Source organism: Sorex araneus, chromosome X (assembly GCF_027595985.1).
Source record: "Sorex araneus isolate mSorAra2 chromosome X, mSorAra2.pri, whole genome shotgun sequence".
Classification (NCBI taxonomy): Eukaryota; Metazoa; Chordata; class Mammalia; order Eulipotyphla; family Soricidae; genus Sorex; species Sorex araneus.
Genome location: NC_073313.1, coordinates 352,390,274 through 352,404,385, shown reverse-complemented (window position 1 = coordinate 352,404,385; position 14,112 = coordinate 352,390,274). Strand labels below are relative to the sequence as shown.

At 37.2% G+C, this 14,112-nt stretch overlaps 1 protein-coding gene across 1 annotated transcript; it reads left to right on the top strand.

Annotated features, from left to right (window-relative positions):
* The first annotated feature begins 5,799 nt into the window (after nt 1-5,799).
* On the top strand, nt 5,800-13,791 carry RAD51AP2 (RAD51 associated protein 2). Its single transcript, XM_004609405.2, has 3 exons — nt 5,800-9,049; nt 9,369-9,452; nt 13,673-13,791. Exons 1-3 carry the CDS (start codon nt 5,800-5,802, stop codon nt 13,789-13,791), a joined length of 3,453 nt encoding a protein of 1,150 aa, XP_004609462.2.
* The last annotated feature ends 321 nt before the right edge of the window (nt 13,792-14,112 follow it).

Sequence of the window (14,112 nt, the reverse complement as noted above, 5' to 3'; positions counted from 1 at the left end):
ATATTCACTTACTCATTAGTAGGCAAATGAAACAGTGTATGTCTAAGACTGAGACTAGGACAAGCCTTTGATTTCTTCTCTTCTTTTATTTTGTTTTGGAAGGCACATCTAAAAGTTCTCAGGTCTTACTCTTGGAATAATGAGAAGTAGTGATAGAGAAAAACCTATTGTGGAAATTGACTCAGAAGTTGAAAAAAGTTTAGAACTCTGAGGAACTTTGCTAAATTATAGAGTCATACATTTTATATATGTATGTAAGTATCAGATATGTATACCAGATATGTATATGATATAAGTATCAGAGTCTCAAGTTCTTAAGAAGTAACAAAATGACTTTTTAGTGTTGAAAAGAAACTGAGGAGAAATTTATACAAATATCAATTTATTATATATAGTAACAATAGATCTCATTCCTCTGACACTGAAGGAGCCTCCAATCCTTGGGAATGACAAGTAAGGAGAGGCTTCGAAAATCTCAGGGGTGAGTTTAATAGAAACGTTACTGGTGCCCACTCGAGTAAATCGACAAACAACAGGATGACAGTGATACAGTGATACAGTGATCAATTTATTATAGGTTTGCCTTCTCTGTCCCTCTCAGAGAGCCCAGCAAGCTACCAAGAGTATCTTGCCCTCACGGCAGAGCTTGGCAAGCTACGAATGGCATATTCAATATGCCAAAAACAGTAACAGCAAGTCTCACAATAGAGACGTTACTGGTGCCTGCTTTAGGAAATTGATGAGCAACGGGATGACAGTGATACAGTGATTTCTCAGCAATGTGGGAAGGATAGTTGAGGATGTTGCAAAGGAAGAAATGGGATAGAAGTGATGTAAGGATGGCTGAGGATGTTGCAAAGGAAGAAGTGGGATAGAAGTGATGTAAGGACAGTAGTAGAAAGTCTTTGGCAATCAGTGGAGATGTAATGGTGTATACCAAAAGTGTTAACATTATTGTAAATTATATTGCTTCAAATACAACTAAAAAATGAGGTCCGTAAAAAATGCTGGAACACTATGGATAAAGAGTAGACAGTTGATTTCAGAATCATATTTGATGTAAAATTATTAAGATTTAATGTATATCTACAAAGAGATTAGATGCTGGGTGATGAAAGCAGTAAAAAAAATCAAGAGGGTCGGAGTGATAGCACAGCGAGTGAGTGTTTGCCTTGCATGTGGCCGACCCGGGTTCGATCCCCGGCATCCCATATGGTCCCCCAAGCACCGCCAGGAGTAATTCCTGAGTGCAAAGCCAGGAGTAACCCCTGAGCATCGCTGAGTGTGACCCAAAAAGCAAAAAAAAAGAAAAGAAAAGAAAGAAAAAAATCTAAAGGGGGAATGAAAAAAAGTAGAAGTTTCAAAGTTAGGAGTCTGGGTAGACGAAAAAATTGATAAAAATTGGGGAGAGAGTTCATTAAAGTATTTGTACATACATATCTCATTTAAAATTTTATTATGTATTACCATACTGTTCTCCTTGAAGGTTAAATGCAAATGTAGATGTACATAGCATCATGGTTTCCTAAAATATTTTCCCACCTAGTGCTTCTCATAGACTTGATTAAAGAGTGCTATTTCTGTTATTTATAGCCATTTTTATTTTAAATAATTTTCATTGGTGGTGATGTTTTTCTCTATAACTACTGTATTTGGCTTAAATATTTCTGTTACTTACTCTTATTGTATTTAAAATATATTTGGTTATCTTTCAATCTAAAGGAAACTTATAGTTTAGCATATTTATGTGCCATTTACTATACAACATTAAAAAGAAAAATAGCTGTGTCCAGTATCTGTCCCTATCATAAAACTTTAATTATGTTAGATACTTAAAGTGGCATTTAGTTTTAATGCATAGTCTCAATCAAGTCTCCACTTTAAAAACCAAACCAAGAAACTTAAAACACACTCAAGACACCACTAAATCCATTTGAGTTGATAAAGTTATAGGTCAGTAATATTATTCTAGTTTTTTTTTCACATTAAGTGAGATACTTAAGTGAGGTATTTTCAAGTAGCTTGGCAGCCACACCCACAAACTACCCCCCCCACCCTAATCCTATCAATGGCCAAGATCCAGAGACTATAAAACAAAGCTCCCGGAAGTGTGCAGCCTTGAGACCTCTTATAGCCTAGTTCTCCCTCTCAGAGAACCCGGCAAGCTACCGAGAGTATCCTACCTGCATGGCAGAGCCTGGCAAGCTCCCTGTGGCGTATTCGATATGCCAAAGATAGTAACAATGATGAATCTCATTCTCCTTACTTTGAAAGAGCCTCCAATGCAGTACCATTGGGAAGAACGAGTAAAAAGAGGCTGCTAAAATCTCAAGGGTAGGACGGATGGAAACGTTACTGCTGCCCGCTCGAGCAAATTGATGATTAACAGGATGACAGTGATACAGTGGCAGAAGTGAGGTACTTGGTATGAGCTTGTTTGGAGGTTTTAGCAGGGGAGCGCAGCTACTCATATATCCTCGACTGAAGTCCAGTCCGTCTCTATTTGGGGAAGCGATAGCACAGCAGGTAGGGTGTTTGCCTTTTACGAGGCCAACCCAGGTTTGATTCCTCCATCCCTCTCAGAGAGACCGACAAGCTACCAAGAGAATCCCACCTGCATGGCAGAGTCTGGCAAGCTGCCCGTGGCGTGGCATATTCTACATGCCAAAAACAGTAACAACAATTCTCACAATGGAGATGTTACTGGTGCCCGCTCGAGCAAATCGATGAACGATGGGATGACAGTGCTACAGTGCTACTTGGTATGAGACACTTAACTGGGTGTGTAAATATGAGTAACTCCTTTCCGTAATTAACAGTGTTTCAATGCAGGAGACATAAACCACTCAGTATAGTAACACTGTAGCACTGTTATCCCATTGTTCATCTATTTGCTTTAGCTGGCACCAATAACTTCTCCATTGTGAGACTTGTTGTTACTGTTTTTGGCATATCGAATATGCCACGGGTAGCTTGCCAGACTCTGCCGTGTGGGCGAGATACTCTCGGTACCTTGCCGGGCTCTCTGAGAGGGATGGAGGAATCAAACCCAGGTCGGCCACGTGCAAGGCAAACACCCTGCCCACTGTGCTATCACTCCAGCCCCTCAATACAGTAAAATATTTTAAATACTGTAACAGTTGAAAACAGTGTTTTTGGAAAATAGGGAGGATTACAAATCATTCTACCTGAGAATGGAACAGGACAGGGAAGAAATAGATGTTTACACAGTGAAAGTAACCCCAAGCCTTTCATGGAGGGAGGTGTAGGAGGTGTGATGGGGAGCTTCTCCCCTGCAGTTCTGCGGATGGTCAGGGCTACACCCTATGATTCTCAAAAGGTCATGAAGAGTTAAGGATGGAACTCCAGATCAACACCTGTGCTCCAGCCCTTTGGGCTATCTCCCTCCTAGGAGGACCCTTTGAAGAATTACTGGTCTGGTGGAGAAATAGGTTACTGAGGGTGTGGACAGGGTAGCAGGAAAACAAGCAGTCTACTACGGGCATCATGAGGGTAAATTGTGCAAAAATGATAGTCAGAAAATTTAGGTTAGTTTTTTGTTGTGAAAATCTTGCATACCCTGCCAAGGACATTGAGTCTGGAGGTACTCAGTGAAGCTCTGACTCATTTGAGTAGAACTGGTGTCATGTTTACAGTTTAGGATTTATCTCAATTTATTGTCCCATTCATTGATATCTGAAGCACAATAAGATAATAAGGTAAGAGGAACTACACAGGTGTTATCCTTAAGGATATCAAGTTACAGGTAATTATGGAAAAAACAAATTTATGGCTTTACCTTATAGATGGAAAGTATGTTAATGCACTAATTACATCCACCTTCACTCTCCAGTCTTTATGGGCTGATCACAAGCATAGAAGATTGTATTCCAATGGAATGTGGAAGTACAGAAAATATTAGGGTAAAAAAAAATCTATGGAATTTGAGATCCAAGGAAGTAGAATTTTGAGAACTCACTGATATATAATCCGAACCACTCCCACGTTCTTATTTAGTGCTGATAAATGCTTATGCTACAAGGTTTTCCACAAATTTAAGCAAACATGTCAGAAGAATTTACAAACCAAAGAAAGAACAAATGCCCAGAGTTGGGATCATTACATCCTAATGAAGCAGTCTATTAAGAATTTCCCTAAAAGGATTCCTCATTTGATTCCCATAATGCCTGACAGCACAATTAGCTGTGCTGTCCCTGCTAATATAATCAGATGTAGCCATTGTCGCTCAGTTCTGCTTTCAGGTCCTATGATTGGCTACACTCTCTAGCTCACCCACTGCCTAGGATTATTCCACAAGAAGCAGAACCTATCTAATCTGGATCTGTCTAGATTACTACTCCCCAAGACTGGGCTAAGCAGGCCTTTCTGGTGTCTTCACTGAGACAGTTTGATCAATGGATCTATTGCAATGCACTTACTTTGCTGTACTTATGCTAAATTGGCTTTTTGGAGGGGGGGTTGGCGAGGGGGTAAAGAGAGAGGGAGGCGCACATCCACTTATGCTCAGAGTTTATTCTGCTTAGGGATCACACCTGGTGGCACTCAGGGACCAAAAGGGCTGCTGGGGATCAAAACCGGTCAGCTGCATGTGAGACAATTGCCCTACCCACTCCTAGTGTACTATAGCTCCTACCCCTCTCTTGCTAAATTCTTTTTTATCACCTCACGGCTCATTTTGGACCCAGCAGGTCCAGAGTTCGAAAAGTGACTCCTCTCGTCTGTGCTCTCACAGGGTCTGAAATTTGGCTCTAGTTGCATATGATCGTAGTTGTTTACCAGATAATACCAAACGTGCCAACTTTGAAACAATCAAGGGGATTAAAGTTTATAATTACTGAGTAGTAAATATGTTCTATTTTGTGGTTATGGAATTCACAAAAGGTTGATGGAAACTATGAGGAAATTATTAAATCAGAGGGGAACCCCCCTAAGTTTGTTACTGGGCACGAGTAAGAACTGCATTATTGTTTATGCTTACAAAGTATTAACAATGAATTTTTTCTTTAATTTTATCCACAATATTGGGGAAAGGAAACCATTCCCCCAGCACATAGGTAAAATTTCGAGTCAAAGTGAAGACTTATAATAATTTCCGTACACCTTTTCCTTAAATATTTAAAGTATCCTGTCTTCTGCCTCCCGCCTCCTCCCCTTCTACAGGTGAAGTGGAAATCAAACATCAGATGACTCTGGAATGAAAGCTTTTGTAGTCACATAGACTTGGTGTGGAGCGTCGGAATCACGGAACTAACTATATGCTTCTACTAGGCAAGATAATCGCTGAGAAGCCCCTTCCGGGGAAAAGAGAATTTTAAAACTTAAAGTAGTCTCATAAACTGATAACTTAAAAAAAAAAACAACCAAAAGTCTGATTCTTTGACTTTGGAAGTTTTATCCGGGAGAAGCAAAACACTGAGACCAGCAGCTACTCCGGAATTAGCCACAGCGGGTAAAACTAACCAAGATAACTAACGGCCCCCCAAAGATTTGGGTTCAGAGTACCGACAACCCAGGCATTCACGCGTGTGTGTGATACAGGAAGTTGGAGGCGGGGCTTATATGGAGGATGGAGAGCCGGGGCTGGGGGGAGGCTGAAGAGGGGCGTGGCATGGGCGGGCTGACTATGGGATTGAGAGAGAGGCCAGTCCGCAAGGGGCGTGGCGAGGGCGGGTCCGGGGGCGGGGCCAGCTGCCTAAAGGGCGGGGCGAAGTCGTCGCGCTCCCGCCCGGAACCTGGAGACCCGCGGGACGCGCCTACGGATCGGGTCGTACCGCTGTCATGTCGCTCTCGAACCCCAACTCATGGGTGGCGGAGCTTCGGAAACATACTTCTCCTTTGTCGCCTCCCGCGGGCCCTGATTTCCAACCCCCTAGTAAGCGGCTCCGTCTGGAGGAGCCCGGAGCAGCCCCTGAAGCGGGATGGAGGCTGCCTTTGGTGCCTCGGCTGTCTGAGGTGGAAAAAGTCTGGGAGTTGTCCCCCTGTCGGCCCCTCAGCGAGCTTTTCCTCTCGGCCGACGTGCTTTTGGGTAACGTCACAGAATCAGGTGGGGAGACCTCAGCCCCCGGGGCGCCGAGGTGTGAGGTGGGCTGGCGCGAGAGCCGAAGCCACGGGAGCCCTCGCCGGCCGTCTCTCCCGACGCCGAGTGTTGATCCTCTCAGCGCTTCCAGAAGCTTTGCCGAGGCTGGGGACCTCGGTTTCCGCGCGCCAAGCGGTGACAGACCCGAAGCAGAAGGTCGCCAGCTTCTGCCCAACGCTCCCGGCACGCGCGGTCGGCTTGAAGTCAAAGGCGGAAAGCACTTGGCAGCCCAGGACAGTGACTCTAGGCAGACAGTCGGGCGGCATCTAAAGCAGACCCCCAGCCCGCTTTTAGATGTTACCTTTTGTAAGAAGACGCGGCCAGAACCTCGCGGAATTCAGAACAGATGTCAAGCTGACAGGGTCATGCCACCAAATAATGAAAATAACACTTCAGTATTTACGCTAAAAATATCAAAACGGCAAAACCTGCCCAGCATGGAAATTGCCAAACCCAGCTATTTTAGAGAGAGCAGTACAATAAGTATCCCCGACTTTCCAACGGATTTAAATAGCAAAATGTCCTCTGTCTATTTAGAGGAAATGGCAAAGAAAAAGAATGACATAAATGAGGCATATGTTAGGGATTTCACAAACATTTACTGGTCCCAAAATAGACCTGATGTTAAGCAAAAGTTACAGGATGATAACAAAAGTGTGGCTGCAGAAAATATTTTTCCCAAATGTTATGAAAGTAGCCCCCAGTCACTCAGCAACCAAAATACTTGCGTGAGAAAAAAAGACTTAATCAGTTTAAACCACTACAACAAAAGCAGACTCGATTTTGATACAAGACACTCCGGAAACAAAGTTACTATAATAGTAGAAAATGAAAATTGGAAAGAATTAGTAAGCTACCTAGACTGTTACATGTCTACCACTATATTAAAAAACTTTCAAACACTAGAGACTAGGGACTATAACACTAGATCCATTTTCATAAAAAACATAGAAAATTTTATCATGAATAATTATGGGGCAAAATACCAAACTATGAAAAAAACTGGAGAAAACTTTGGTTTTCTGCAATTATTAGAAGTAGGTCCTTTAAGTACAGAAGATTATTACAATGTAAAAGTCATGAAAACTTACGAAGAACAACCAAAGTCTCTCATGATTGGAATGCAGAGTAGCCAAAAAACTTTAATACATTATTTTTGGTTAAATAACAAAGAAGAAAATGATAATATACTGCAGTTAAGATATAATGCTACACAAAAAGTCTTTTATTTAAGCAGCATTTTTGAAAATTTTATCACGGAAATTTTTTGTTTCTATAAAAGTATTTTAGGAATTCAAAATAATAATAATATTTTAACTTGGTATGAAATTTTGACATGTAAAAAACAAGTTGGTGTTCAAAATTTGGTAACTAGAAATATGAATGCCAATAGAAAGCACAACATTTTAGGATTATGTTTACAAACTAGTGTTACAGAAAGTCTAAAGTTCATCTTGAAAACTAACATAGATTCTTTGCTCAATAATGCTGACATTTCAACAATTGATGAAAGTGATTCCAAATTAGGACAGGCATACATTTTCAAATGGATAGTGCATTTAAACTATCCGAGAAATGTAACGGAAAGTCATATTATACATCTAGAAAGAATTTTAATGTTTTCAGGACTCTTAGAAGATACCCTAAAACCTATGTTAGAGAAAAGAAAGCTGTTTAAAAGTGAAAATGTTTTTGAGAAGTCTAACGACAAAAAGTTTTATTCCTCCAGTATGACAATTGAAATTGCACATCTTCAAATTTTTGAAACATACAAAAAAACTCCTCTCTTAATGAACTTTGATGACATGAATAGAATGTTTTCAACAAAAGAAATAGCTTATAACAGTGATGACAGTTGTCCTGAACAACTCATGGTTTTGGAAAACAGACCCCACTGTATTACCAATGCAGTTCAAACATGTATTCAGTTTGATCCTCAATCAATACAGTGTATTAATGAAAACTGTTATGAAGTAAGTATCTACAGTCAAGATTTAGCTAATAGAAGAAAACATGAATCTAAAAAGATGAGTAGCTTTACTTTTAAATGCATATCTGATGATAACTTCAATATTAGACAACACACCATATCAAAAAATCAGGACATAAAATTTAGGGAAGAAATCAATCTGGCACCCATAACACAAATAATACATTTTGGGAACTTACTAAGTGAAAATGAAGGAAAAGAATATAACTTAATTTTGAAGGAGGAAGAAAAAGTCACAGCACAAAGTTTAACACACAGTTTTCTTGTTCAACAAGATAGTAAGATAGGAAAGAAAGAGAAAAATGCATTTTTGTTAATGAATTGCATGTTTCCTGTGCAATCAGTTTTATTAATGAATGAAAAAATATGCAAGGGAGAAACTAACAGATACATTGATCAGAATACTATAACTGATGATAATGAATATGAAAGCATTTTGCAAGAAAGTGAGTTAGTTAATTCAAAGCATTTTTATCCAAAGAATGACTCTACAGAAAGTGAGAATTATCAATTTGATTTGAGTGTAGCAAACAAAGAATGTTTTCAGGACTTAACTGCCAAGTGTTTATCAACAGAAGCTCTGACAATAGTCAAAGATTTTGAGATGAAGAGTAAATTTGATTTAGTACTTGAAGAACTCCGTATGTTTCATGAAATTAGTAAAGAAAATGAAATTCTAAACACTGCAGAAACAAACAATGGGCAAGAAAATTACTCTGGAGAAAATAATGACATTGAGGAGGTGAAAATGAAGATAAAAGAAGATTTGAAAATGGGCACTGTCAACAAAATATGTGCATCTTCTTTCCACTGTGATAATAGAGCAGCTTCTTCTCTACACAAAAGACATCAAAGTTTATTTAAATGGAAAGTAGTACCTGAAAAAAGAGAACAGGAAGTTCCTGAAGAATATTGTAGTCCAAGGACATCAGAGGAAGAATTATTCTATCCCACTGAGGAAGGTATGAAACTCTTTAAAACGTTTGTAAGAAAAGGTGTCAATTTATTTTTTCTATGAAGACCAAATATATAACTCTGGCAAAAGTGATAAAATATAATGTAATATTTATTGATGCAGATTGTTTTTCTTATAATTATTCAAACACATTAATATACTGAAGTTGATGGTAACAAGGGATTAAGATTTTAAAATAAGCTTTATCGAGTCTTTCTTCATTTATCAGAACTCAATGGAGAAAATATTTTTGAAAAATTTGTTTGTAATTTTAATGTTTCATATAAAAGTAACTTTAACTGTAACATATTGACATTTATTTTCAGTTGGCGCAAACTCTTCAGCAAAAAGACCTGCTTTGGTTTCTGATGAACTTAATGAAGAAAAATTTCATCACTCATTCAAAGGAGGTATGATTCTTGCATAATTTTAAGAATACCATTGAAGATGATTATCGTATTCTTATATTTTGAACATTAAGAAAATACACTAAGGTTGTTAGAAAATAAATACAATATTTAACAGTTTATAAACTTTAATAATTTATTAATGCAAGTTCTAATAATACGAATTATAAAAATTCAAAATACTATTTATAATGTTGTTAAACATGTTTTGTCTGTGTTATGAGAAAGGTGTTATGTATGTTTAATACACACAGCTAATAGATGCAACATTAATTGGTAAAATTAATGGCAAAATTTTCTAAGTTGAATTCTTTTTGATGAAATGTTACTCCCAATTATGTATAATTATAGGTGTTTTATATTTCTTAAATTGTGTTCTTTTTGCATATATATTTTGTTTAGTAATAACATTAGCATTACTTATATATCATGATTTATGAATTTGATGTCAACACTTTTAGAACTTTTAAAATAATGATACTAAGGAAAAACTAGCCAGCTGATCTTATCTTTTACCCAAATGATCTACAATATTAGAATAAAATGAATTAATTTTAAGAGATACACAGCTTGTAGTACCAATGGTGAATGAGGTTGGGAAGAATTGAAATTGAAAATGAAAAGGGAGCTCTTTTCTAAAGACTGTATTTTCATTTTGGTCAGAAACTGCTAGTATTACACAAGATGAGATATAGAATGAGTTTTTATGTAGGTGACTTATATTTACTGTAAGACATTTATGTATGCATCATTTTCCCCTTTCTTTTCTTTTTTTTTTTTTCTTTACTTGGAGAACCATCTGTGATGCTATGGATGGGACCTAAGTTGATTGTTTGCAAGGCAAGCACCTTCACTCAGGACTCTCTCTCCAACCCCTATGCATTGTGTTCCCCCAAAAATCTGTCTGGCTTATCACCATTACTGTCTCTAGTACAGTAGTCAGTTACTTCAAAATTGCATTCTCCTCTCCCCCTACTCAGTTTACAGAGAACTAATTTTAAAAATAGGGACTGGGGCTGCAGAGAACAGAGGTTGAGTCATTTGACTTGCATGCAGCTGACCCTGACTGATCCTGAGCACAGCATGGTCTCCCAAGCACTGCAATAGTCACTGAGCACTATTTGACATTGGCTAAAAACAAACAAAATGGTGAGATGTTATGGAGTTGGGGGGGAGGGTGATAGCTTAAGTGATAGTGTGTACTAGGTCCTGGGTTTCATTGTCAGCACTGAATGTCACCACTCTCCAAGCTCCACTGGGTGTAGCCCCTATAAAAATATATTCATACCCTTGGAAGATCACAAGACTGTAGGTGAATAGCCTTTCCTTTGAATAAAGAAAATTAAATAAGGGAATAGTATTTCATGAAACTAAAATGCAGGATTGTAGGCATTCACCTGAAATAGTTGGGGTTGCAGTTCTTCAAGAACATAAAGAAAGGAAGAATACATTCATTAATATGTTTTGAGAAACTATGAAGAAATTTTAGGGAGCATGTAGCCATGATGTCAACATGACAAATTTATTAATGAAATGACTATATGAGAAAGATTTAAAAATACAACTTGAAAAAGAAATGTTCAAGTCTCATTGCCATGGAATATAAAAATAATATGTATGGCTGTGCATATTATTTAATACTGTTTAGCATAGTCACCTTTTTTTTATTTCCAAAGTGTATGAATATGAAAAGATCTTCCTGAGGCTTGTTAAAATCCATAGTGTGGGAGAAAAGTTGAAAAACACTGGAGTGATGATGAGAAGAATGAATTCTGCTTAGGTGGTGGAGGAGCTTGCTTCTGCAGCATTGTTTTGGGAAACTACTGCTCTGAAATGTTTTTGATATCTGCTCACTTGCCATCATGATGTCTTCAATTTAGCATCAGTGTTCTAGAACTTCTCATTATGATGTGATGTCTAGAAGTTTGAAATTATTTTCAGCATGGGTTTTGTGCCAGCAGCAACAGTAGATGCTGGGTGTGTGTGGGTCAAACTTTGAAAAGACATAGAGAACATTTGAAAATTTAACTAATTTTATTTGTAAAAGATCACTGAAACATTTCATGAATTTTAAAATAAACAGTTTTATTAGAATGTTTCACTATTTGGAATCAAACAATTCAAAGCAATGAGTTGCAATGCAGAGCAATAAAAATAATCATAACTCATTTAATTAGAAGGTAGGAAATAAAAACAAAGAAGCACATTCTTTTAATAACATTTATAACAATAATAAAATGACAAAAGGTATGTGCTTTGTAAAAGGTCTGCTTTTGATACTAGTTTACTCAGTGATTTTATACCTATTACAAAATTGCCATAAGTACTTGTCATATTAGAATATGAAAGAACTATATACTTTGAAAAGGTAATCAGACTGTGGCTTTTTATCTTGGACAATAATCTTACAGTGCTAAGTACATTTAGTATAAATTGGTGAAATTCACGATCACAAAATCACGAAATCCCATTAATCACCGATTTCTTGGGCGGGCTCAGTAACATCTCATTTCGTCCTTTCCCTGAGATCTTAGAAGTCTACTTCGATTTGGCCCTCCTAAGGATGTTGCACTGGGGGCTCTTCAGGGTCAGGGGAATGAGATCCAGCTTGTTACTGGATTTTGCATATGAATACACCATGGGAAGCTTGCAAGGCTGTCCCATGTGAGCAGGAAACTCTAAGAAGATCGCCAGTTTCTCCCAGAGGGAGAAGTAGGCTAAAGATATGGCTTCTGAGAGCTTGCTTTTAAGTCTCTCTCTGGATGTTAGCCGTTGATGAGATTACACACACCTGGGTTCCTCAGCCGGTACCTTCATGTATGAGGCCTGTCCGAACGTGTGGAGAGGGACCCCCAGCATGGCTGTAGCTAGGTTCTGGTGGTCTTTGGCCGCTGTGATCTCTGCTCGGGGTGGGGAGAGAGCTGGAGCCCATCCCCTCCGAGGGGCCCTGGGGAAGACAGCCAGGCATGTGGGCAAGAGACTCTCTGTGAAATTATCTAATTTATAACCAAACCTGATATAATCAAGTAATTTTGTTTTATTTGGATATCTTTGTTTACAAGGTAAAAATCTATAAATAATACTTTTCTCTTGTTTTTTAAAATATTAAAATTGACTAGACATAATAAACTGATTTATAGCTCTTTTTTGATGTCTCATTTTATATTAATTATAGTCATGTTAATTATGGTCACATATATTAAACCTTGTATTTATCAACATTTACACATAAATGTATATTCTGTCTAATTCATTGTAGTAGAAACCATACAATTTAGTTTTTTCAGATTTAATATTTGATTTATTTTAGCAGTTTTAGTATAATATACTATTATATTAAGGTCATCCTAATTCATTAAGGCTTGGTACATTTAGTTTTATACAGGCACTATACCCCATTATTTATTTTAACAAAGCACTCTGAAAGTTAGAGGTATTTTTGTATAATATTATCAAGGGTAGTTAATCCTGTCTAGTTAACTAGTATAGTAACAAAGACACCTCTATGAAATGTTTTTTCAAAAGTAGCAATCTAGGGGCTGGAGCAATAGTACAGTGGGTAGGGCGTCTGCCTTGCACGCGGCTGACCTGGGTTTGATTCCCAGAATCCCATATCGTCCCCTGAGCACCGCCAGGAGTAATTCCTGAGTGCAGAGCCAGGAAGTACCCCCTGTGCATTGCTGGGTATGACCCAAAGAGAAAAAAAAAAAATAAAAGTAGCAATCTAATGTTAAGTACAAGGTTCATAATTGGACAGTACCATTGATAATAATAAATGAATACATTTATGCTCTATTATCAGTAATAATCTCTATTAGAAGTCAAATCATTAGCAACATAGTTTATTTAGCCTCTTGTAAATAAAGCCACTTATTAAGTTGATTTAAAAATCTATAGTTTTGCTGTTTGTTTTTGTTGTTCTGCTTTTGTTTGTTCTGTTTTATGCCAAAATGCATGACTAGAATTTTGCATCACTAATTTTGCTTATTTTATATAAGGCAATTTAATCTTTTTTGTGCTAAGCTTTATTCATTATAAAATGGAGACGTACCCTAAAGTATTATATTAAAAGTATTTCACAGTGGAAAGTATCATGACTGAATTTAATAAAAATAATTTAAGCATAGATGATGTGAATGAAAAATAAAATAAAATAAATTAAAAAAATAATATATTAATGATTTTTACTCCCTTGTGTGTTTTTGTTATCATATATATTCTAGGTAGTAATTTCTCAAATGGAATTTCCAGAGTGTTGCCTCTTAAGACATGCAGTCGACCAATCAGAATCGGTTTGTCAAGAAAAGCCAAGCTTAAACAACTTCATCCTTATTTGAAATAAGCATTATAAAAAGTTAAAAGAAGATATTGGAATTTAATGTTTTGAAAAAGTTCACAATATCTATATATGCTTTTTTCCCCCTATGGGCAAATGCTACCTTTCAATGTGAATTATTTAATTTTTCTTATAAAATGGAGAGGCTTATACTTTTATTTTTGATAAATCATCTAATTGTCTTTGAGCCCTTTATTATTTGTGTATATTAACAATATACACATCAAAGGTTTTTTTTTCATGATCTTAAAAATGTTAAGTAGTTGTTTTTCATAATATATGTATACAATGCTTTTGTGGATAAGATTGATAATAGCTTTATGTGTA

Coding starts and splice junctions, on each gene's coding strand:
- RAD51AP2 (XM_004609405.2), top strand. CDS start 5,800: ATGTCGCTCTCGAACCCCAACTCATGGGTGGCGGAGCTTCGGAAACAT. Junction 9,050..9,368: donor ATTCTATCCCACTGAGGAAG/GTATGAAACTCT, acceptor ATTTATTTTCAG/TTGGCGCAAACTCTTCAGCA. Junction 9,453..13,672: donor TCATCACTCATTCAAAGGAG/GTATGATTCTTG, acceptor TATATATTCTAG/GTAGTAATTTCTCAAATGGA.